General features: G+C 32.6%; 1 protein-coding gene across 1 annotated transcript in view; it reads left to right on the plus strand.

The window, feature by feature from the left end:
- Positions 1-26,842, plus strand: part of LOC132739883 (serine/threonine-protein kinase BRSK2-like) — a 69,074-nt gene that overhangs the window by 22,620 nt on the left and 19,612 nt on the right. Inside the window, exons 3-10 of the mRNA XM_060727703.1 lie at positions 469-554; positions 6,533-6,673; positions 11,289-11,405; positions 12,559-12,592; positions 18,357-18,425; positions 21,997-22,143; positions 23,182-23,216; positions 25,502-25,553. Of these exons, the coding sequence (XP_060583686.1) occupies positions 469-554; positions 6,533-6,673; positions 11,289-11,405; positions 12,559-12,592; positions 18,357-18,425; positions 21,997-22,143; positions 23,182-23,216; positions 25,502-25,553 (681 nt within the window). The remainder of the gene's footprint in view (positions 1-468; positions 555-6,532; positions 6,674-11,288; positions 11,406-12,558; positions 12,593-18,356; positions 18,426-21,996; positions 22,144-23,181; positions 23,217-25,501; positions 25,554-26,842) is intronic.

The following is a 26,842-nucleotide window of genomic DNA, read 5'->3' on the forward strand; positions in this document are numbered from 1 at the left end:
GTCTGAGTGATAAATTACGAAGCATTTAAACCATAAATCCTGCATTATTTAATACAAAAGCACATCAAAAAATTGATATCTTTTTCCATTCTGACATGCTTATATAAAAGAGAATAATTGAGATAAGTAATTGAGTCACATGGGGAAAAAATGTGCAGCCTGACCGGGACTCGAACCCAAGGCTCTACGGACTGAGCTATCTGGTTGCTTACTCATCCGAAAATTTTGTAACTTATAAAGTCTTACTTTGGAAAAATTTTGAAACTTGTGAAGTTTTACTTTGGAAAATTTTGAAAGTTGTAGAGTCTTACTTTGGGAAAATTTTGAAACTTGTGAAATAAAGAGGGAGTTGCTCTACAGAGGGGACCACACTGTAGAGGTTTAACTGTATTATGTTTAGTGAGGGTAAAAATTCAATTGTTTGTAGAGTGATATAAACTTACAGAGTTAGATTGTTTATTATAACAGGTGGAGAGAGAAATAGCTATCATGAAGCTGATCGAACATCCACATGTGCTCGGCTTGTTTGATGTCTATGAAAACAAAAAATATTTGTAAGTATCATCTCTTTATGTTATACTATATTGATAGTGTATACAGGCCTCGACATTAGCGGTGGTCCGTTGGTCCGAGACCACCAGATTTTTGCAAGGACCACCTAATTTTAAAAGCCGCTGGTCCGTCGGACCACTTGAATTTTCTGGTTGGTGCAGACTCATTTGGGAGAATGGTACGTGATTTGGTCAAAAACATGTTCTAAACATTTTCTTTAAAATCATTTGTCCGATGTCAAGTATATGGTTCATTAATTATCTGATTAGTTAAAGAAGTTCTTTAGTCAATAACTTTCATTTTAAGTCGCTAAAATTTGGTTTATGCAAGTTAAAAGAGTTTAGACTTTGTGATATCAATTAAGGTACAAAATTCATTCAAATGATGCTAATAATTATGCATCGTCGGATGGAACCAGTAACATTTATGTTATATTACATGTTAATTAACCGTGGGCATCCGACGATGTAATTATGATATTGTATGGGATATAAGATAAACTTAAAATTTCATATACTTAAATAATGGCAGCAAACAAAAGGAACTGGAAAAATACATCTAGTAATTCTTTGCTACTTATCTTTATTTTAACTGTTTAACGATAGAGATCCATTTCCTGTAGAGTTAACATTACTTTAAAAGGTTAAAAATACTCATGTTAAAAATAAATATCAACCAACAAGCAACAGGGAGGTAAAAATTCGGTATTATACATCTGTGAGAAAAATAAGCTAAACTATAGTTATATATAACATTAGTATTATTTTTTTTATCCTCTAGCTATTTCCTTGTTTTAAGATAATTTATTAGTTTTATTAAAAATGATAATCTATAAAAGATACATGTAATTATCATAATTAAAGTCGTACCACATATCAGCAATGAATTTATGAATAACAAATTGAATAAGAAAATTACAGACACAAATTGTTTCACTATTCCCTAACTTGAGTTGAGAGAGAAATCACTTCAATATAAAAGTAAACATAAATAAGAGCCCTGTTGTGTATTTTTGAAAGACATATAAAAAAAACAAATAACTTTATGATAAAATACCTACTAACTTGCTCTCCTATATTTCTGATTAGATAAAAATATATATCTAAAATATCTGTTTTCTTAAGGTTAATGATACATCTTTGTCATCAATTTTAAACATATTTTTTTCTAATTTTGCAGTAAAATGACATAATAATAATTGACCACCTGACTCCTGGAAGGACCACCTTAATTTCAAATCTAGTGGTCCGGCTAACCACCTGCTAAAAAAGTTAGTGTCGAGGCCTGGTATATAATGATTATAATGAGATGGAGTGGGGGAGCTCCTTGTGGTATAGATAATGGCATAATGAATCACACCCTGCTTGCAGCTGTGTGTTTGAATCTGTCAGACGTTTGAAATTTTAAATGTGAGGAAGTCTTCTCAATAAATTTTTGTGCCCCCACGTTAGTGGCGGGCATTTAGATTTACCCTTGTCCGTCCGTCCTTCCGTCCGTCCGTTCGTTCACTTTTGTGTTGCACGTAACTCAAAAAGTATTTGCCCTAGAGTCATGAAACTTTACAGGAATGTTGATCAGCATGTGTAGTTGTGCACCTGGGTATTTTCGTCTGGATATTTTTAGTATTTTTAGAGTTATTGCCCTTGACTTAGTAAAATTTTGCAATTTTCAACTTGTGTCGCATGTAACTCAAAAAAGTATTTGACCTAGAGTCATGAAACTTTACAGGAATGTTGATCAGCATGTGCAGTTGTGCACCTGGGTATTTTCGTCTGGATATTTTTAGTATTTTCAGAGTTATTGCCCTTGACTTAGTAAAATTTTGCAATTTTCAACTTGTGTCGCATGTAACTCAAAAAGTATTTGACCTAGAGTCATGAAACTTTACAGGAATGTTGATCAGCATGTGTAGTTGAGCACCTGGGTATTTTCGTGTGGATATTCTTAGTATTTTCAGAGTAATTGCCCTTGACTTAGTAAAATTTTGCAATTTTCAACTTGTGTCGCATGTAACTCAAAAAGTATTTGCCCTAGAGTCATGAAACTTTACAGGAATGTTGATCAGCATGTGTAGTTGTGCACCTGGGTATTTTCGTGTGGATATTTTTAGTATTTTCAGAGTTATTGCCCTTGACTTAGTAAAATTTTGCAATTTTCAACTTGTGTCGCATGTAACTCAAAAAGTATTTGACCTAGAGTCATGAAACTTTACAGGAATGTTGATCAGCATGTGTAGTTGTGCACCTGGGTATTTTCGTGTGGATATTTTTAGTATTTTCAGAGTTATTGCCCTTGACTTAGTAAAATTTTGCAATTTTCAACTTGTGTCGCATGTAACTCAAAAAGTATTTGACCTAGAGTCATGAAACTTTACAGGAATGTTGATCAGCATGTGCAGTTGTGCACCTGGGTATTTTCGTCTGGATATTTTTAGTATTTTCAGAGTTATTGCCCTTGACTTAGTAAAATTTTGCAATTTTCAACTTGTGTCACATATAACTCAAAAAGTATTTGACCTAGACTCATGAAACTTTACAGGAATGTTGATCAGCATGTGTAGTTGTGCACCTGGGTATTTTCCTGTGGATATTTTTAGTATTTTTAGAGTTATTGCCCTTGACTTAGTAAAATTTTGCCATTTTCAACATGTGTTGCAAGTAACTCAAAAAATATTTGACCTAGAGTCATGTAACTTTACAGGAATATAGATCAGCATGTGCAGTTGTGCACCAGGTATTTTCGTACCGGATTTATTTAGAATTTTTAGAGTTATTGCCCTTCAATTAGAAACTTTTTGCAATTTTCAACTTGTGTCGCAAGTTACTCAAAAAGGATTTGACATAGTCATTAAACCTTATGGGCAGGTTGCTCAGCATATTTAGATTTGTACCTGGGGTTTCGCTTGTCGATTTATCCAGTATTTGTAGAGTTATTTCCCTTGACTTAGTAAAAAGATTGACAGAACAGTTGCGCGGTGGGGGCACCCGTGTCCTATGGACACATTTCTAGTTTATGATAATTCTTCCTGAAATTAAAACACTAAGGTCTTTTCCGAATTCATTGACAAAAATCACTGTTCCCACCATCAGCAATTCTGAAACTTAGCCTTACCATGGTCTCAATAACATTGTCTTTATACTTGAAAATACAAATTCCAAGAGTGGTTAAGGTTATTGACTTCAAACTACTAACCCCTCACCCCTGTAGATTCGAATCCCGACAGGGACTTTGGATTCTTTCATGTGAGGAAGCAATCCAGCTACCTTAAGGAACGACAGTGGTTCTACTCAGGTGCCCGTTGGTGCCTTAAATAATGCATGGAAGGGCACCTGAGGTCTTTGTACACCAGTGAAGCTGGAACGCGGCTATATAACTTATACTGTGTTGTTGTGACAATGAAAGAGACTGGTGGATTGGCAACCAAAATATGACAGAAAAATCAGTGTAGATACCAGAAATTCAAATAAATAAACACGAGCCACCCCAGCGTATTAGCCCGAAAAAACTCAAATTAATTTTTATTCCAGAGTAAATCTATAACTAAATTTCAGCTTATTTCATAAACATATACCTGTACATAAATATGCACTAGATACTGCATTTTTGTGTTGTGTGTATAAACATATATTTTAAGACTTTGAAAATAAATGATTCCACGTGAAGTATTCAAGATTTTCTGTACCTGTCTGGTTAATTAATGATAACTTTTACAGAATAATTGTGTCTACTTATCTTTATATAAATCAAGATTCAAGAATCAATGACTGCACTGAAAATCTGAATTGAAGGGAGGGATTTATCTGTAATTATTGTATGTCTTCCATACATTCAGTAATGTCTGTATAGAAAAAGTGAAATGAATGGGGAATGTAAAATATGAATTATAGAAGTCAGACAATAGAAGCAAGCTGTAAGAATGATGTCTGTCCAGCCACTGTGGCGGCAACAGATCAAAAACGAATTATGTGTATGCCTGCCAGATTTATATATACTTCTCCCAAGGATTTACCTATAGTGCCACAATTAAATATGCAAGTTGTTTCAAAGGCTTACCAGACCATTGTGTGTTATGTTTTAAACGATAAGGTATTTAATATGTAACATTATATCTTGTGAGTTTGAAATGTCCTTGACCTATAAGGTAATAGTGAGTTTAGAATGACCTTGACATTTAAGGTATTTAGTATTTAACCTGATCAATTATGTCTACTATCATTGTATTTATATAGATAAAGATATTAAAACTCTTTGTATCAAAAATTAAACTTTGACATAAAAAAAACTGCAACCTTAAGTGTATATGACCTTGACCTACTGACCTGCTTATTTTCAAGTTATAACCCTAAAATGTTGATCACATAGTTTAAAGACTTGCTTGTGGAATAATTCTTTATATTGCATGACCTTGAACTTCACCTGATCATTTAAATTTTCATGATTTGAACCCTTGGTATTGGTAACTATGAGTAACTTTTCATATGACCCAGTGACCTACTTCTGCATTATTGATATAATAACTCTGTGTGGCAATACATCTCAGGTGAGATAGGGACATGACCCTGTCGAATTACTTGGTGTAAATTCTGTTGTCCATATTTAAGAATGTAAATAAATTGTTTATGTACAAAAATGCAGATGATAGATCTCAAAAAATGAGTTTTTGCATTGAGACTATTAAAAGTGAGCGTTTGTTTTTAGACTTTCCAATTTTATACTCGCCCTATCACACTAAGATTTGCAAAATTTAACTCGCTTGATACCCAAGTTGGTGGAATTTTCAACCCTTGTCTAGTGTGTAAATAGCCATCATGTTACTCTCTGTACACTGTAGCCTCGATAACTCGCTCTTCACTATAACGCTAATCTCAGTAGAGCGCTTATAGACCTTGGCTCCCAAAAAAAAAAAAAAAAAAAAACTTCCAAAAAAAATAATTTTTTTTTTAAGTAGACTTAGATTTATAGCGCGCTATAACGCTTGCTCAATTTGACTGTCAAGTACAATAAACAATTGTTATTAGGACATTTATGAGCGCCAAAGGTGTGAAAAACATGCCTAGGTAAGTGTTTATTTGCTCTTTTGTTGTTTTACCTGTCGTCAAATTGTTTCCAAAATCTCAAATTCATATCATAACTGTGACATTGGCAACCGGTGGTGAGTATAAATAAACTAAAATTCACACACATATCTTTGACAGGTAAACCTCGCTGAATTAAATAACCCACAAGCCCAAAATCAATTTAAAATCCTACACTGTAAATAGAGCGGCCATGACAGGAAGTAATTAACGTCTGATTTACTAGGGGACACAACTAAAGCTGGACTGTAAATTACAGTGTTATTTACAGTCCAGCTTTAGTTGTGTCCCCTAGTTAATCAAACGTCATTACAGTAATGGCTAACTGTTAGTGTTTACACTACATTCATGATTTATAGTTTTCTTTCGAAAGTTTTTTGTTTCTTTTAAATATAATTAGTATTATTGTGAATATAATACATGTTTACATCATTGAATGGCTTTAGAAAAAGATAATTGTTGATATTCATTGAACAGTAAGTAAAAAAATATCAGCGTTATATATAATATGTGGTGGGTGGGGTAATGCGGTAATTTCGCAATGAGCGTTCTAATGAGAGCCTCGTTAGAACGCGGTGGTGAGACATTGGACCCCAACATGAGCGTTTTAATGAGGCTGAAGTGTATTTTACTATTTCTCATGCAAAAAAAAAAAAGAATGTCTGATAAAAGAGACATACTTTTCTCTTCCAGTAGAGACAGCTTATTACTATAAAGTTTTCACCTGCTTTACAGATGAGGTAAATTTATGACCTAACATTTTTGAAGTATTTTTCTGAAAAAATCGAATTAATACATATATATGTAATACTGATGAAAACAGTCATTACAAATTGTGTATAAGTTTTAGATATTTTTCAAATAACAAACAAACAAATAACCATGTATAAATTTTTGTATTTCAGATATTTGGTGCTTGAACATGTGTCCGGGGGTGAACTGTTTGATTATCTTGTCAAAAAAGGTCGCCTTACACCGAAAGAAGCCAGAAGATTTTTTAGACAAATAATATCTGCTTTAGATTTCTGTCACAGTCACAATATATGGTATGTCTTAAGTTAAGATTTAAGTCATAATTATTATTAAGTATTTGTTGTATGACTGAATTCAGGATACTGTCACAGTCATTACATGTGGTATGTCTGAATTCAGACTTCTGTTGCAGTCATTACATGTGGTATGTCTGAATTCAGACTTCTGTTGCAGTCATTTCATGTGGTACGTCTGAATTCAGACTTCAGTTACAGTCATTACTTGTGGTATGTCTGAATTCAGACTTCAGTTACAGTCATTACTTATGGTATGTCTGAATTCAGACTTCAGTTACAGTCATTACTTATGGTATGTCTGAATTCAGACTTCAGTTACAGTCATTACTTATGGTATGTCTGAATTCAGACTTCAGTTACAGTCATTACTTATGGTATGTCTGAATTCAGACTTCAGTTACAGTCATTACTTATGGTACATCTGAATTCAGACTTCAGTTACAGTCATTTCTTATGGTATGTCTGAATTACAGTCATTATACCCCTTATATAATTATAATTATTAACCAACCAACCAATAAGTTGTACCTTTAAAAAGCAGATACCCTGGCCATTGCACTTTATTCCTGTTTATTGATGCAGCCAGAAATAATGTCAACTTTTAAGAGTTTAGCTGGAACACATTAGAATACCGATACTGATTTATGTCCTACTGTGCTGAACTGGAACAAACATTTTATTTACCGTATGATTCTGTCGCCTTTGATTAAAACTATGCTTACAGTGTATATATAAACAACAGCCTTTTCTAATAATGGCAAATAAAAAATATTTTTTCCTGTTTACAAGGGGTTGTTGACCTTTTTATATTGGAAGAAGAAAATTCTTTCCAATTATGTCTCCCCATTTTAGAATGAATTTGGCTAATGGGTTAAGAATCAATACTTTGTAGCAAGTGTGTGTGTAATATCTTAGTTTGCATTATAGAGAATGATGTTACACTGAGGAAAGACGTTACGATACTGTACTGGGAGATAATACTGTACTCTGGGAGATATATACCAAGAAGTTGACTGTGTGTAGATATAAATATATGATTGACAAATGCTACAAATGTATCTGACATAACTAATTGCTTGTGTCAGTAGTCATAAAGCCCTGAAATAAATTACTTGTTTCATATTTTTGTATGATTGTCATATACTCATTCACACAGTGAATGTCATGCACAGAAGGTTGAGTTTCTCTTCAAAAAAGCAATATTTATTGCTGGAAAATAATTATGTTTTCATTGTATAACATTCAGCAAATTAAATAAATGAGGCCTACCTAGGGAATGATATAATAACATTGATAATTGTTACATATGAGTTCACAGCTACCTTGATTTAAAGTGAATTGGTCTATAATGGAAGGTCTGTAATACAATGAATAATTATGTTGAAAATTTAACAGTAAACTGTTGGTCACTTTATTAACATTTGTTAATGTATTATGTTGAAAATAGTTCCTATGGGTAAATCAGTTGATCACTTAACTTACATTTGTCAATGTATTATGTTAAAGTCAATTAATTTACATTTGTGAACAATTTATTGTGTCAAAAACAGTTCCTATTGGTTAAAAAGCCTATGGGTTAAGCAGTTGATCATTCAATTTACATTTTGTCAATGTATTATGTTGAAAACAATTCCTATAGGTTAAACAGTAAACTGTTGGTCACTTAATTTACATTTGTTAATGTATTATGTTGAAAAAAGTACCTATGGGTTGGTCACTTAATTAACATTTGGCAATGTATTATGTTGAAAACAGTTTCCTTTCCTAACAATTACATTTGTCAGTTTATTTTACAGTAAACATGTATTTTGTGTTACATAGTTGTTCACAGTGTTTAATGAGTCATGTTTCAGTAATTGTTTATTGTTGGAACATGCAGTATTCTGCAGTAACTGGAGAATTGATGCATGATATATCGCGTTGATATCGGACAGAAAACATTTTGTTCATAATTCTTATCAATACATCTATTGATTATTAAGACAGTAGTTTATATAAATGGTTTAAAGCACCATTTAGCCTGGAAAAAATCTATTTATTTTTATTTTTGCAAAAGCTGTTTTTAGCTCAACTAAGCGAAAAGGTTTTGTGATGGCAGTATGTCCTTTGTTCACCTTCCGTCGCCCTCCACAATTTCTTTAAACATACATTGCCACCTAAACCACTTGGAAGATTTTGACCAAACTTCACAAGAATGGTCCTATACAAAAGGAATATAAATGGTCCCACAAGTAGGTCACAAGAGCAAAAAAAAGACTTAAAATGAGACCTTTAAGAACTACTTTTCAGAAACTGCAATGCCCAGAACTCATATAGTAAAACACATTCAATAAAGTCTTCTCGTGTGAAATTGCATTGCCAAGAGTTTAGATATTTGTCATTAAGCACTTCATACCAGACATCTACAAATATTTTGAAAACTTATGCAGATGTGGTAAAAAATGACAAATGTATTATACCTGCACTTAATGACTGACTTTTGTATTAAATAATAAAACTATCCATGTTTCTAGAAATTAATTAATGCTTGTTAACCTTCCAGGGTCATCATGAAAAGAAATGTGAACATCAAATGAAAGTCATACATCATATTAAATTTCTTAATAACATCATTTAAAGAAAGTGCAGGGAAAAATTACTTAGAACTGTTGGAGTCAGTCTACAATCTATCATCTAGAAAAATATATGAGACATCAAAGTAATGACACATTTACTGTTTGAGTAATACACATCATCAAATATTTATGGCGATAATTTACTACTTAACTGATGCAAGATGTACTATTTTTAGTGCAATATTAAAATTTGCAGCTTCATCAATTAAGTTTAATTGCATAACAAGGACATTTTAATACTGTATATTTTCTGATAAAGTGCACCCCCAGTTTGTATATTTTGGACTGCGATAGTTAAACTTTAAAACATTTTCAATTATAGGCAGTAAATAAGGAACAAAAAAAAGGTTAAATATTATCAAAATAGAAATAGATTTTACTGTTTTTGTGCTATTTTCTGCTTGAATATTAATATACTGGAAATGCCAGCTTTGATAAAATTTGTGCTAATTTCCTGATATTATTAATGATAATAATTTCCTATTGTCTTGGCAATTTAGTTTTCTTTTTCTTTGTCAAAAAGGGGTGGGGTGTTTATTAGGGAAGTGGAATTTATTAGAGAATATTGAAGCAATGAAATAATTTAATTTCTTGCATGAAAAAAAATTGATGTTTATACATTCTACATAATTTGTTTATTGTTGACACATACTTAAAAGGTCATGTTACAACCATGTATCATAATGTCAAGTTAAAATTGTTACATTGCCAAACAGATTCATATACAGGTCCATTGGATATAGTGCACACAACTTATGGTAGTGGTCAGATGGCTGATAACTGTGACACCAAAATGGAGTAGCATGTTCTTTATATACAATTGTATAATTATTGTCAAATTTATCTTTATATCACCACTGACAGGCTATTCATGTTTGTTTGAAACTATATTTAAACTGTATTTTTAACTATAAATTCACTTAATTTCGTTGAAATAAAATTTCAAGGTTTTGTCACAAAGGTCAGTTTTTGGGTTTTGTGAAATCATGGATTGCATATTTTTGCAAAAAGTTAAATGCGAAAAATGCAATTAAAAATCATCTGACAGCAGACTAAATGAAATTTCGTTAGCTCTTAAATTCATGGATTAGCATCATCCACAAAAACTGTGAAAATTAGTGTGCTATGAAAAATAATGATTTAGCAGTATTAAAGCTTTTCTTTTATCAATGATCTTGAACAGATATTGATTGATTTTGTTTATCAAATGAAACAATCTTGTGTTTCATTAAATTAATATTATTGATGACATATTTAAATCAGATTTTTTTTGTTGCAATAATTTGTTGCTATGACGATATTGTTCAAGTTTCTGTTACAGAAACTAGATCAGGGAAAGCTAATATTTTGCTGTAGTAGGATTTTGCAATTTCAATAAAATAAAAAAAGAGATTAACAACAAAATTCAAAAGAGCCAAAGAATTTTTTTCCATCCACTTAATCATTCATAGATTATTCCTTAAGCTGCTGGTACCACATGTATTTTGCCTTTTGTTACCAATGTATTGGCAAGGCCTGAGGCCAGGCTAAGGTCATTTGTGCAGTCTGACCAAGCTCTATAACGTTGGTAACTCAGTATTAGCACTCTGATTTAGAAATCCCTTAAACTTTGAATGGACTGTTCCAACTTCAAAGCCAGGCAAATCCATTAAAAAAAAATTCAGCAGAGTAAGGGTCAAAGAATAGTTTTGAGAATATGGTACATTGTTTGTTTGTAATTCAGTATGTTTCATCATACTGCCATTTGAGGACATTGTATGTTTCGTAACGCTGCTATTAGAGGACATTGTATGTTTCATAAAACTGCCATATTAAGAGGACATTTATTACTCTGAAACATGCAAAGACAAGTCAGACAAGAGATGGTTTTTTCTATTTTGTTTGTAAGATGTAGAAATTCAAAGGCTGTCAATTAAGCGAAGAAGACATAAGAGCGTTCTGCGTTGCTGTAGGTTGTTTTTTATCTAAGACGGTAATCTTGTTTGTTTCTGTTTCAGTCATAGAGATTTAAAGCCGGAGAATTTGTTACTTGACGAGAAAAATAATATAAGAGTTGCTGATTTTGGAATGGCATCATTGCAAGTGGAAGGCTCAATGCTTGAAACAAGTTGCGGGTAAGTTGTTTTTTTTACCTCTTTACACCTTCTGAAGTCAAAGAATAAACTCTGTAGACACCCTGGAGTGTACAATTTAGTTTTGTCAACCTTGTAAATTTTATGGGAGGTTTTTATTACACTCTGTCATTGTCAGAAGGGATTTTTGTCATATTCAGAGGGGATTTTTTGCCCATCCTGTCATTTTCATAGGAGGTCTTTTTGTAGCCTTGTCATTTTCATTTGAGGGGTTTTGTCTGCCCAGTCATTTTCATTGGAGAGCTTTTGTTCACTATATCATTTTTGGATGGGAAAGTTTTTATCTTGTGGGTCTTTTGCATGCTTTTATATATATATCAGAAATATGTTAGAAGTAGGGATGGCAACGTGTAACCAGTTAAACAAGTACTTAATTACGCATCATAGTATCTTTTAAGAAAGTTGATACTTAGGTACTAAGAAGAAAACAAGTATCATTTCATTTATCCGTCATCAGTATAATTATTTTGAAGAGAAAATATATTTAAAACAATGTGCAGAAGTGCACAAATTTTGTTATAAAATGACAACGGTTAACTTCTGAACTTGGTAATCAACAGTTTTAGAACAGGTGTGTGTTATAAACAACAAGCTCTGTCGCTGTATGTTTTTGATCTCTTATGACATTAATTACCAAAGAGTGTATTTCAGAAGTTTGTTTTAAGGCGCTTATGGGCTAATTGCTTTCAATATCATCAGATTTAAGTGATTTATAAGAGGCAAGTCAATGATATATTTCTTTATTCTCAAGGTCCCATTTGATTTCTGAGACCTCAATTCGATTATTTTTCGATTTGATTCATGTCTATAGATTACTAATATCATCAGAATGACATCAGAATCAAATCGACGTCAACAAAACCAGTTTTCAATGCATCGGAATAAATCGTTACACCTCTAGTTAGATTCCTATACCATTCATACTTGTTTCAGGGGCATAAACATACTTGTTTCAGAGGAGCACTAGTTACCAAAATAGGCTTTTCTTCTAAATGACATGTTTCTGTAAGTGTTGTTGAATCAGTGAACAAGCTTAGACAACACTATTGTTATGATACATGTACATAAAGCAGTATGATTGTACAGTATAATTAGACGGTAACTAGAATGATCATGTATAAATATATATTCCTAGGTCGCCACATTATGCCTGCCCAGAAGTTATAAGGGTAAGGTGAAAGTATTGTTTGTGTCTGTGTTGTGAACTTTTATTTTTGTGTGCTTTTAGCTTGCCTCACTTGTTACGATTGTTACCAGAATAATCGCCGCTTTTTTTTTCTTGAAGAAGTTTTGTGGTTGCTTTTTAGACCAGAAGTCAGAATTGCCTGCAATAAGATGTAATATGTATTTATAATAATTAATGATTATCATTTTGATTTTTGTGAAGTATTAGCTAACAATTAAGAATCAGTTTGTGAGAACTTCCATTACATTTTTATATGCCCGAAAGAATTTCGGGCATATTATGTTATACCCCCTGGCGTCCGTCCGTCCGTTAGCAATTTGGTTTCCGGAGCATAACTGAAGTTCCATTTGGCCATAATATTCACACTTCATAGGATGATTGCCCATATTGGAGAGAAGACCCCTATTGATTTTGGGGTCACAAGGTCAAAGGTTAAGGTCACTGTTAACTTAAAACTGAAAACAGTTTTCGGAACATAACTTAAGTTTCATTTGGCCCACTGTGTTTTAACTTCATAGTATGATTGTCCATATTGGGTAGAAGACCCCTATTGATTTTTGGGTCACAAGGTCAAAGGTCAAGGTCACTATTACCTTAGAACTGAAAACAGTTTCCGGGGCATAACTTAAGTTCCATTTGGACCACAATATTGAAACTTCAAAGGAGGATTGTTATTTGAAGGGGGGTAATACTTTATTTAATTCCCATGTCTTACAAATGGTTCATCTTAATTAAAAAAAAAAATCACTTTTGGGCATATAATGCTCCGCCTAGTGGTGCTCTTGTTATTTAATTGCTGTGGTCCAATTGATAGATTTTCATGATACATGGACCAAGTGTTATTTTAATTACAAAGTATGCGCTACAAATATTCAATTGGCATGCAAACAAAAATGCATGAATGTTGTTTTGTTTGCTTTTTTTAGCTCACCAGAGCCAAAGGCTCAGGGTGAGCTATTAGTATCAAAGGGGGATGCTCCGGCGTCCATCGTCATGCGTCAACAATCGTCTTCTTCTCTGAAACTACTGGGCAGATTTACTTCAAATTTGGTCTGTAGCATCCTTGTGACAGTCACACTTGAATTTGCTCATGTCATTTCAATTGGCCCCTTTTAGGGGTCAGCAAAGCTAAAAATAGAAAAACCTTTAAACATCTTCTTCTACAGAACTAATGGATGGATGATCACCAAACTTTGTCTGTAGCATTCTTAGGTAGTGTTTTATCAAGTTTGCTCATATTAATTTGATTGGCCCCTTTTAGGGGTCTCTAGGGCTAAAATAGAAAAACCTTTAATCATCTTCTTCTACAGAACTAATGGATGGATGATCACCAAACTTTGTCTGTAGCATTCTTAGGTAGTGTTTTATCAAGTTTGCTCATATTAATTTGATTGGCCCCTTTTAGGGGCCGCAAAAGCTAAAAATAGAAATACCTTTAAATGTCTATTTCTAGAGAACTAATTGATGGATGATCACCAAACTTTGTCTGTAGCATTCTTGGGTAGTCTTTTATCAAGTTTGCTCAAATTAATTTGGTTGGCCCCTTTTAGGGGTCTCTAGGGCTAAAAATAGAAAAACCTTTAAACATCTTCTTGTACAGAACTAATGGATGGATGATCACCAAACTTTGTCTGTAGCATGCTTGGGTAGTCTTTTATCAAGTTTGCTCATATTAATTTGATTGGCCCCTTTTAGGGGCCGCAAAAGCTAAAAATAGAAATACCTTTAAATGTCTATTTCTAGAGAACTAATTGATGGATGATCACCAAACTTTGTCTGTAGCATTCTTGGGTAGTCTTTTATCAAGTTTGCTCATATTAATTTGATTGGCCCCTTTTAGGGGTCTCTAGGGCTAAAAATAGAAAAACCTTTAAACATCTTCTTCTACAGAACTAATGGATGGATGATCACCAAACTTTGTCTGTAGCATTCTTGGGTAGTCTTTTATCAAGTTTGCTCATATTAATTTGATTTGCCCCTTTTAGGGGCCGGCCGCAAAAGCTAAAAATAGAAATACCTATAAATGTCTATTTCTAGAGAACAAATTGATGGATGATCACCAAACTTTGTGTGTAGCATTCTTGGGTACTCTTTTATCAAGTTTGCTAATATTATTTTGATTGGCATCTTTTAGGGTCCGCTAAAGCTAAAATAAGAATTGCCTTTAAACGTCTACTTCTACAGAACTAATTGATGGATGATCACCAAACTTTGTATGTAGCATTCTTAGATAATTTGTTATCAAGTTTGCTTATATTAACTTGATTGGCACTTTTTTTGGGGCCCGCTAAAGCTAAAAATAGAAATACCTATAAATGTCTATTTCTAGAGAACAAATTGATGGATGATCACCAAACTTTGTGTGTAGCATTCTTGGGTACTCTTTTATCAAGTTTGCCAATATTATTTTGATTGGCCCCTTTTAGGGGTCTCTAGAACTAAAAATAGAAAAACTTTTAAATATCTTCTTCTACAGAACTAATGGATGGATGATCACCAAACTTTGTCTGTAGCATTCTTGAATAGTGTTTTATCAAGTTTGCTCATATTAATTTGATTGGCCCCTTTTAGGGGCCGCAAAAGCTTAAAATAGAAATACCTATAAATGTCTATTTCTAGAGAACAAATGGATGGATGATCACCAAACTTTGTCTGTAGCATTCTTGGGTCGTCTTTTATCTAGTTTGCTTTTATTAATTTGATTGGCCCCTTGTAGGGGCCGCAAAAGCTAAAAATAGAAATACCTTTTAATGTCTATTTCTACAGAACTAATTGATGGAAGATCACCAAACTTTGTCTGTAGCATTAATGGGTAGTCTTTTATCAAGTTTGCTCATATGAATTTGATAAGCCCCTTTTAGGGGCCGCTTAAGCTAAAAATAGAAAAACCTTTAAATGTCTATTTCTACAGAACTAATGTATGGATGATGACCAAACTTTGTCTGAAGCATTGTTGGGTAGTCTTTTATCAAGTTACGACTTGGGAATTCCTTTAAAAGTCTTTCTACAATTTAAAGAAGATAAAAACTTTTTTCTGTCATAGGAAAACCATTTGCCATGGAATGTAGTCCCTTGAAATGTTTTTAGTTATTTCAAAAAGTAAGGTTACAGAACTTTTTGTTAATAACCCAAAGAAATTCCCCTTTTTTTGTTAAAAAAATTAATTTATTCTATTTTTTTAAAAAAACTAATTAAGGTTCAAAAGTCACTGTGTAAATCCTTGCCCTATATAATTGAGAAATAAATAGCTTAAAAATTTTTGGGGGTTTGGGGATTCCCAAATAACCCCCTAGATTTGGGGTAGTCTTTTATCAAGAAATAATGGGTAGTCTTTTATCAAGAACATTATTTTTCTTTTTTAGTATTTCACAAAGTGAAGGGTGTTTTTGACCCCCGCCCCGGGCCCCCTGGCCTCCGGTTTAAATTTTTTGTTTTAAATGCATTTTAAAAACCTTGACCAATTCATAAATTAAGAATTTTTTTTTGGGGGCCCTTTTAAAAATTTTTAAAAAATTTTTTAACCCCATGCAAACAGTCCTGGCAAACCGAAAGAAAAACTTTAAAATTTTTTTTAAAAAACCCTAAGAGTTTAGAGTTAATATTTGCATGAAAAATCTTTTGTTTCTAAAGTTTTTCAAATTAAAACCCTGGGGGTCAATTGGCCCCCGCCCCATTTCTTTTTGATTTCCCATTAAAATATAGTAAAAATTAAAAACCCTTTCTTTAAAGAAAAAAGCAGGTTTTTGAAAAAAATTTCCCCTGTCACCAAATTTGTTAAAAAAATTCAAAATTGGCCCCCAGGGGTTCTTGGATTTTCCTTATATGTATATGGCAAAAACTATTAAAAATCTTCTTTGAAAAAAACCCATGATAGCTAGAGTTTTTTGATATTAAGCATGAAACATCTTCTAATCAGTGTCTACAAAGTTTGTTCAAATAAAAGCCCCAGGGTCAAAATTGGCCCTGCCCCGGGGGTCATTGATTTTCCTTTTTTGTGTATAGCAAAAACTTAAAAATCTTCTTTGAAAAAACCCAAATAGCTGGAGTTTAGATATTAAGCATGAAACATTTTTTAGTAAATATCTACAAAGTTTGTTCAAATAAAAGCCCGGGGGTCAAAACTGGCCCTGCCCCAGGGGTGTCATTGTTTTTAACTATATGTGTATAGTAAAAACTTAAAAAATCTTCTTTTAAAAAAACCCAATGAGCTAGAACTTAGATGTTTAGCATGAAACGTCTTCTTATGGGCGTCTACCAAGTCTGTTCAAATAAATAAATAAAAGCCCTTGGGTAGGGTAAAAATTGGCCCTGGGGGGGGGGGGGGTTGGGCTATATACAGGTGAGCGACCTCAGGGCCATCATGGCCCTCTTGTTTTTTGTTTAGATTGATCACAAGCATGTGCACTTAAATTTTCTGTTGTTGTTGTAGTTTCTTTTTAATGTAAGATGAAATTGTTACTGTATGTAAAACAAAAAATCTCATTGATGAACAGGTTTGCAATATTGTACCCTTTTATTTTTGTATCATTTTTTATTTTCATTAAAATTTTATAATTTGTAGACTATAATATTATTGTCTTCAAGTTAAAATGGACTTTATGACATATTTAAATATTCATATATGTATATATAAAAATTATTTTACGGAATCAACTAAAGCTATGAGCAGAAAGTTTGAATCTAGTTATTTTATAATTATGTTGATTATGAAACTTTCAATCTAACGTATGACACAGATCAGACTGTAAACAAATTGTTTTGAATCTATATGTGGGATATTTGCAGGTAACCATGAACCAGTCAACAATTTTACAAATCTATTTATAAACTGTTGTCAAGCAGAAACATTTTCTTCCCTGGATAAGTTATATCATAATCAAACACACACTTTAAATGATTTATAGCAGGCATAAATTTTGTCATTATGACAAAATGTTTCTTAACTGATAGCAGCTTTTATAGATTCCAATTAGGTTATAAAATTGTTTATTTGTTTTGTACCTCTTTAGATCATTTGAGTGCTGTGTGCAAATAAAAGCTTCTCGCAGTCTATTATTGTATTCCTTTTTATATGCCCCTCTTCAAAGAATTCAGGGTTATATTGCTATGCACTTTGTTGGAACTAAATAATTTGTCTTCAAGAATTTTATACCATTTGATGTAGGTCTATAGATACCAGTAACTTATAGACCTTTTATATAGGTAGCTAGCATGAATCTGTCTCATTTATTTGGGTCAAGGGGTCATCAAGGTCATCAAGGCTAAAACCAGTTTCTTCTATCAGCAATTTTCTTTATTCCTCATGGAGTGTTTATTTATTGTCTGATATATTTGGTATAAAGGTTACAACATTTCATGGAAATCTACCCAAATATTGAGTTTTGAGGTCACTAAAGGCAAGGATCAAATGTGTATGATTGTATATTTAGGCTAAGCTTTGTCTATGTTGTTCTTACCTACAACTTAAATGGACTTGTCTATCTTTCAATCTCTACAAAACCATTCATTGTTTTAGGGAAAATTACAAAATCTTTAGCGACTGACTGAATAGGGAACAGTGCAGAACATGATCAGAAGGCACAGTTGTGTGGGCACTGGTCACCTGGTTAGATTCAGTTGCCAGTAGCAGGCCACGGGTTAAGCAGAAAAAGTTGTAGTGTATGTTTGGTCTCTAGTGACTAAAAAAACAAAACAAAACTAAGCAGAAAGTTTATATAATGATGTTAGATTTTATTAATATATTTCAGGGTGAGAAATATGATGGTAGGAAAGCAGACGTGTGGAGTAGTGGTGTTATACTTTATGCACTTTTAGTGGTAAGACTAGTTTTATAGAATAATATGCGTGTAATATCTGTTGATATCATGAAAAGATTTCACCATTTTACAAAGCAATGGCACCTCATTGAACCAATGGCCACACACTAAACCAATTGGTCTCTTAGTATGTGGTGTCACTTCCATATGTAAAGAAACCTATGAAAATCATCTTGTTAAAATCTGTTGGTTAGTTTTAGACACAGGCTGAAACAATACATTTAAAGCCCGAGCTCTCAGGGTGAAGGATTTTAAAAGTCCAAGGGCTTCTGCAGATGTTAATGCTCGAAAAAAGGTGCATAAACCCTCTATTTCAAGGGTTGTGTTTCCCAGCATATTCATAGAAAAAACTTTGAACTCTCCCTATCGCTCAGGTGAGTGATATAGGGCCACCACGGCCCTCTTGTTTGTCTCCATGTGCTTATTGCAAGCAAACATATTTAAAGCTGCACCCATGAGAAAATTTCTTTCACAGATTTAAAACTATTCCTCGCTAGAATTTTTTCTCCGTGCCACACAAATAGATTATTTATGGAAAACATTAACACTTTTCAATTTGAAGGAATGAGTTAACCTTCAAACAAAATGTCTTCAGAATGTCTTTATGCTCATGGAAATAGGTCAGTCTCAAATTTGCACTTTTAAAGTGAATCATTTAAATTCTGTAAAATAAGTAAATACATGTACAATGTATATAAATTAAGCCTTTGAAATCAGATATGTAAAAGGAATTTGTATTTGTAAGCTTATACATATGATTTAAAACCGATTGAATGCCTGTATATGGATGATTATAGTATAAACAAGTTCCCTATGTCACAGGGTGAGAAAAAATGTGCATCCTGACCGGGACTCGAACCCAGGACCCTCACAATACCATTTTGCAGCTCTACCGACCGAGCTATATGGCACTTACATATCTTCTCCTCTTAATAGTGAATAGTTCTGAACCATGACATACTCCCTCGCTATATTGAAATTCGTCCCCGAATATCTTAGGGTTACAGAGCAATGTTCATTAAACTCTGAGCTATACCAGTACTCAGTCACTGCCCCATGTTGGGCGCCAAATGTTACAGGGTGAGAAAAATGTGCAGCCTGACCGGAACTTGAACTCGGCACCCTCAGAATACTGTTCTGGGGCTGTACCGACTGAGTTATACGGTGCTTACATATCTTCTGGCTTTAATAGTGAACAGTTCTAAACCGTGACACCTATAAAAAACAAAAGACAAGACTCAATGCATTAAGGGTCCAGTAACTCGGGTATCATTCTGGTACTTACAAGAACATGATCATCAAAGGGGTATTATAAATTTGTTTGCCTGTTTTTTTATGATGATTTTAACACCTTTTTGGTCATATCTTGGTGGTTGGACCACTGCACAGGTTTTCCTGGGTTACCCAGGGTAACTAACCAGTTATTACCAGTTTCTCTACAAGTGACTGACAACTAATCCCATGATTTCTGAATCAGTGACAAGACATTTTTAATTTGTCTGTTTTTGAAGAAAAAGTCAAGCTGTTGTGATGGCTGTGTTGGCGTCGTGAAGCAAAAATTTTAATATAGCCCATTGTTTAAACATTTTAAAGATAATCAACATGAGTCGTGGAAAACTTTCTAATCATTGCAAGGTTAAGTTGTTGTATAATTGGCATAATCCTAAAAGCTGTATTTTGGAGTGATGCTCCTTTTTAACTTTAGAATTTTTGTCATACATGTAATTGGTTATTGAAAGTCATTGCCCTGGTAGTAGATGAGCGTTAGGACCCCATGAGGTGCTCTTGTTTAGTAACTGTTTGACTCATTGTCAGAGATCAATTGTCAATAATTGTCACCCAAGAAATAGACCTGCTGGGTAATTTAAGAAATAAAATTAAAGCAAAATTTGTACTGAAAATGGTTTCAGATTAACAAGTCTTGCCCTAAATGCTCAATCTTACATACAAAATGTTCCAATTCATTGTCCATAGAAGGTATTATTGACCTGAAAACTTAAAAAGACGAGATATATGTGGTCTGGAGAGGTAGAGATCAAAGATCACAGAATAATTAAACGATTTTTCCTGAAGTTTGAATAAATGGCAAGAAAACAAAAAAAAATCAGAGATTTTAGATTGCTGAAGTGAAGATCAGTGGTTTGTTATATTGATTACTCATCGAGGATCACCTCGTATCTGTTAGACAATCATTTCTCTCATTATTTTGTGTTTTCTACAAAATTACCAACTACTTAAATGGGCTGCAAGTGTGAGCCGTTCATAGATTTTTTTGCCGTAAATGATGGATTCCTTAGAAGGAAGTAGAGATGATTTTGCGTTGCAGAAACAAATTTTGGCGGTAATCATCAGAAAAGATCTAATTTTTATCAGTTTGTTCTGATTCTTTCAATATTATGACATCTATGTTGTAAGGTCAATATATTTGGTTACTTTTGGAAAGGCGTACTGTGATATTGTTTGTAGATTATCAATTTGAACAAATTTACTTTTGATGCTTATTTCATGCCTTTAAAAAGGTACAGATTAGTTTAGCATTTAGTAATTTTATCACAGTGTTCTTCCCAAACTTAAAGATTTTACATATTTAACATTAAAATGCTTTCAAAAACCTTGATGAAAAAAAGCCATGTAAACAGTTCCAATTTTGCTATTTCCTTGTGAAACTGTGCCCATACAATAAGAAATTAGATATTGAATTTATATTATCACAAATGATTATTTGATGGATATTAAAAATTTTTCTTGATATTTTATGTACATATTTTATCAAATGACCTGAAAGTGTTAATACCTTTAATCTTAAAGTCACTAGTTTAGCAGTATCTTCACCTTAACAGATTTAGTAATAAAACTTGTAACTGTATTATGCCATATTTGAGTCCTCAGTTACTCATTTTTGGCCGACAAAACTATGCAGAAATAACTGTAATAAATATGAAGATATAATTATAGTGTATGGTCATTCATTATCTGTTTGTTGAAAGACGTAGCAGGAAGCCAGCCTTATGTCATATTTTCTATGGCTTTTCTGTCTCTGTTTACGATGTAATTTCACCTTGAGATGATATAGACAGTTTTTGTGGAGCTAATGTATCATCTGTATGAAAAAACATGGTATCACAAATGGTCTTTTTGCTGATAATGCAAATGGTCATTTTGAAGATGTGTTGGAACGTCGGCAAATTCGGGTTTTTCTATTTTAAACAAACAAGTTTTTACAGTAATGTTATAACATGGCAAATATATCCATTGGTCACTCTTTTCTGATCGGAAGTGTAGTTATAACCCAAAAAGTTTGATTGTATGAAAAACCTACATGTGCTAAGTTCACGATAACATTCTCTTAGTCTGACAGTCATGCACTTGTCATTAGGAAGAAAGGCACAGGTTTGTAATAAACGACGTGGTCATCTCTAACCCAGAATAAATGCGTTTTGGTCTTGTAATTAACATGGACAATAAATTTTATGATATATTTAAAATGAAATTATTGGCTTATTTTTGCAACAAATTAATAGTTTAATAATATAATGTACATGTACATAAATGGCCAAATTTGTCATTGCAGGGAGCTCTCCCATTTGATGATGATAATTTACGACAACTGCTTGAAAAAGTGAAGAAAGGCGTGTTTCACATTCCACATTTTGTTCCTCCAGATTGTCAAAATTTGTTACGTGGTATGGTAGAGGTAGATCCAGAAAAACGTTTAACAGTAAGTGTTGGTATATCTATATATACATGTAGATCTATATTATATAATATGCAAATATGTACAAAGTTTTCAAAATGGTTGATTTACCACTGGTCATTATAGACATTGACTTGTGTATTCAGAGATCCCAAATACCACACGTCTGCTGGTAATTACGAGTAGAATTTAAGAGAATTTGATGCAGGATGAGTAGAAAAAATGTTGCCTGCACACTGGATTTAGAAGCTATTCATCCCATAGGATAAGTGACTCTGAAAATATTTTTCGATGCCTGGTATTATATACTTAAACCTTAACATGCTGAATTTTTCACATAAACTTGTCTGCAGTTTTTGAAACTGCCCATTATCAATTTTGAAGATATCAAGGTGAAATCAAAAACAATTCCACCAACTGTATAAAGGCCTTGTTCACACCTCATGGATGAGAAGGCTGGCATGGCACTATACTGTTTGCAAAAGTAATCACTTTTGGTTACAACTGAGTAAGAGTTAAATGGTTGTACTGAAGTAAATTTTTGACATGTTGGGACTAGAAATGATTTTTTCGAGATAATTATTACATTTGAAGTAGGTGTTAGACCAAATAACTTGTATGCAAAATTTCAAATAATCCGCTCTCTTCATTTTTTTTCCAGAATAATTATTCAAATTGTGATAAATATTTCAAATTGAATGCTTTTCACTCAAATCTGGCCAATAATAGCACAAAATACGATTTCAATTCATTTCGGTGTTTATTTCTAAATTATCTTAATAATATATCTTTTTGTTTTAGGTGCCCAAGGTGATCTATGTTAGAAATGAAACTTTAATGTTTTTAGATTTCCAGACCTCAGTAGAGTTCTTTTAAGATAATGCTAGGGAAAGTTGCTGATAGCATGTTGTGCATGTAACTTGTATATAACATGATCAGTTGCAGTCATATAAGGCCAGTAATCTTCTTATCTTTGAATTGTTTGGCCACCTTAGCGTTTCAATGTTACTGCTCCATTTCACAATTAAAACTGTAAATACGATATTTATTATTATTTTGCAGTTAGAAGAATTACATCGGCATCCTTGGGTAACTATGTAAGTAATATAATATTAATGAGCCGCGTCACGACAAAACCAACATAATGCGTTTGCGACCAGCATGGATCCAGACCAGCCTGCTCATCCGCGCAATCTTACCAACTTACCAACTCTATTACAAGTAGAGAAACTGATAGCGAACAGCATGGATCCTGATCAGACTGCGCAGATGCGCAGGCTGGTCTGGATCCATGCTGGTCGCAAACGCATTATGTTGGTTTTGTTGTGACGTGGCTCATTTTTGTCATGTCATATCATTCTATAGAGGCTGTTTCTAAGGTTTAGAATGTTTACAGCTTATTAAGCAAATAAGAACCGTAGTCAGGGTCTTTTGATTCTTTCATGTGAGGAAGGCTATCCAGTTAGCTTATAATTATTGAAGGTGGGTGGTTCTACTCGGGTACCATCTTGTACCTGAAATAATGCATACATGGGCTACCAATATCTCCATCCACCAATTAAGCTGGAAAGTTGCCATATGACATTTAAAGTATTGGTGTGACTTAAATCCCAAACAAAAATTAAAAAAAAGTTGAACATGATTAGGATGAAGTGGGATGCTTTAAAATTCTTAATCAATTCTATCAAATTCTTAGAACAGCTATATTAAATAAATATTTCAATTCATTTGTTAGTTTTAAAGATATTACTTTTTTCAATGATGTATATTAAGATGTTTGATTTTGTTAAAGTGGTAACAAACAAGAGCAAGAACTTGAATTACCAATAATTCAAATAGTTCAGGTACGGGTAATGATATGTATATATATTTATAAATATATATATGTATGGAATGATTCTTATGTCTACTGTACTTCCGTGAAAGCTTTAGTTTACACAATCATTATAGCATGTACATGATTTTATGATGCAGATCGAAAAAATATTTGAATATATATATTAGCTGAAAATTTGATATTTTATTTTTGAATTCTCCGTCTTGAAGTTTGTTGAGTAACTTTTTACCACTGATATACTTGTTACGTAAAAGGTCAATTTCAATTTCTTGGTTAGTCAAATCTATATTGGGTCAAGTACTGTATATAAAGTGGTTTTTTTCGAAATACAGAAAAAATTAAATTGCTCGGGTAGTCTGCCAGGTTAGCACAAAGGGAGAGCATTGGATTAGTTATCAAAGGGACGCTCTTCAGATGATCCTCGGGCGAGTCGTAAGTTCTCTGTGATAATTGATCATGGACATTAAGTATTATAGTTATTTTGTAATTTAATCAATTCTGATACAAAAACTTCACCTTGCAAAATCAAAGCTCTGATTTATGAAAGAATGTTAAGACAAGAATTTGGAAAAGGGGCATCATAATTTCAATTATATATTGTTATGTATCTATATATATACATACATGTATTTATAAACTTTTTAGTAATCATTTATAATAAACTAAATTTACATCCAAATGCCTACCATGTAGATACTCTGTATATAATACATCTTTTGCTTCTTTTTGAACTAATGTACATGTATCTTTCCAACTATTGTAGAATAAATATTAACTGATGACAATGAATTTAGCCCATAAGTTAGTAAAATCTGAAGTAAATATTAAACCATAGTAGCTACTATAAGTATCATAAATGAACTGGTCCACAGTCTTTCAATTTGGACTAACGATTTATCATTCTTAGTGAACATTTCAAAATAATTTATTTTTTTACTGAAAAGCAACCAGTGCAGACCATAATCAGACAGTACAGAAGTGTTGGCTGATCTTGATCTGCACTGGTTGCATTGGTAGATTATGTGGCCAATAGCACGCTTAAGTTGAAATAACACCTGGAACTTACAAATATTTATGAAATTTCTGTTACATTGTTGGTTGTAAGGAACAGTATTTGGATGAAAAATTTAGAAATTTATTAATTTTACTTTTGCTTTTTTATATGAAGTATATATACATAAAAGTGTATTGTTATATTTGGTTAATATGCTGTATTTAGACATATATTGTTATATTTTGCTTATATGCTGTATATATGCATCTTGTTATATTTTGTTTATATGCTGTACTAAGTATTATATACATTATTGTTATATTTTGTGTTTTTATATACTGTATATTTACACATACATGTATATAGATATATGCTATATTTTGTTATTATGTAATATTATACTCATGTATAAATATATTTGTATATTTTGTTTGTGCTTTCATATATAATTTTATATGCTATATTTTGTTTATATACTGTGTACATATATTTATATATACTGTATATATGTACAGATATATTTCTATATTTTGTTTTTGGTTTTATTGTAGGGATTGCCACGATCATTTAGAATTAGAATTGCCTGTAGTACAAGTTGTCCAGGTATATTTTCTATACTTTATTGTGTTTTTATAACCAGCATGCTTATGATTTCAGTGGTTTTTTAGCTCGACTATTCGATAAGAATAAGTAGAGCTATTGTAGTCACCCGAGCGTCGGCGTCTGCGTAACCACTTATGTTAAAGTTTTTGTAATAGTTTAAATATTTTCAAAGTCCATTGACATATGGCTTTGAAACTTTGCACCCTTGTTCACCATCATGACCCCAACATGTAGACAGGAGTAGGTAACTCTATCAAGCATTTTGACAGAATTATGCCCCTTTTTCGACTTACAATTTACGTTAAAGTTTTTGTAATAGTTTAAATATTTTCAAAGTCCATTGACATAGGGCTTTAAAACTTTGCACACTTGTTCACCATCATGACCCCAACATGTAGACAGGAGGAGGTAACTCAATCAAGCATTTTGACAGAATTATGCCCCTTTTTCGACTTAGAATTTACGTTAAAGTTTTTGTAATACCTCAAATATTTTCAAAGCCCATTGACATATGGCTTTGAAACTTTGCACACTTATTCACCATCATGACCCCAACCTGTAGACAGGAGGAGGTAACTCTATCAAGCATTTTGACAGAATTATGCCCCTTTTTCGACTTAGAATGAACATTTAAGTTTTTGTAATACCTCAAATATTTTCAAAATTGATTGACATAAGGCTTTGAAACATGTTGAAATTTTATACTCTTCTTTGAGAGCATAATAGGACTCTCTCCAAGGCCTATAACTGTAATATGGATTTAAAGAACAATTTTGCCTTTTTCTTTACTGAGAAAATTTTACCTTTTAATCAAGGCTTTTTTTACTATCAAGCACTAAGAATAGTCGAGCGTTGCTGTCGTACCGACAGCTCTTGTTCTCGCTTAAGGTAGTCACACTGTAATGCTTTCCTGCCAAAAACATTCTAAAGTCGGCTAATAACGTAGCATATCGGTTATTTCTGGAAATTTATTTTATACCTGTTATAAAGGGTTAAAAATTATTGAATAGCAATAATTGTGAATAAAATAATGTTCCGGAAATGACCGATTTATTAAGATATTGGCCGATGTTAGAAATATTTTGGCGGTAAATCGTTACAGTATGACTACCTTAATTCCGAACAGGCCTTCATGGCAAACAGACCTTAGTCTCGCAAAGAGGCCTTAGGCTCTTGATTTGGGAAGAATTATTGTTAAAATTGATTATTTAGGAATTAAAACTGCTAAAAAAAATTTATGGAAAACTGCATAAAGTTCCATTGTGAAAATGACTTTTTTAAGGCCTTTT

This window comes from Ruditapes philippinarum, unplaced genomic scaffold, assembly GCF_026571515.1.
Source record: "Ruditapes philippinarum isolate M1 unplaced genomic scaffold, ASM2657151v2 ctg706_1_1_1_1, whole genome shotgun sequence".
In the NCBI taxonomy this organism is placed as follows: domain Eukaryota; kingdom Metazoa; phylum Mollusca; class Bivalvia; order Venerida; family Veneridae; genus Ruditapes; species Ruditapes philippinarum.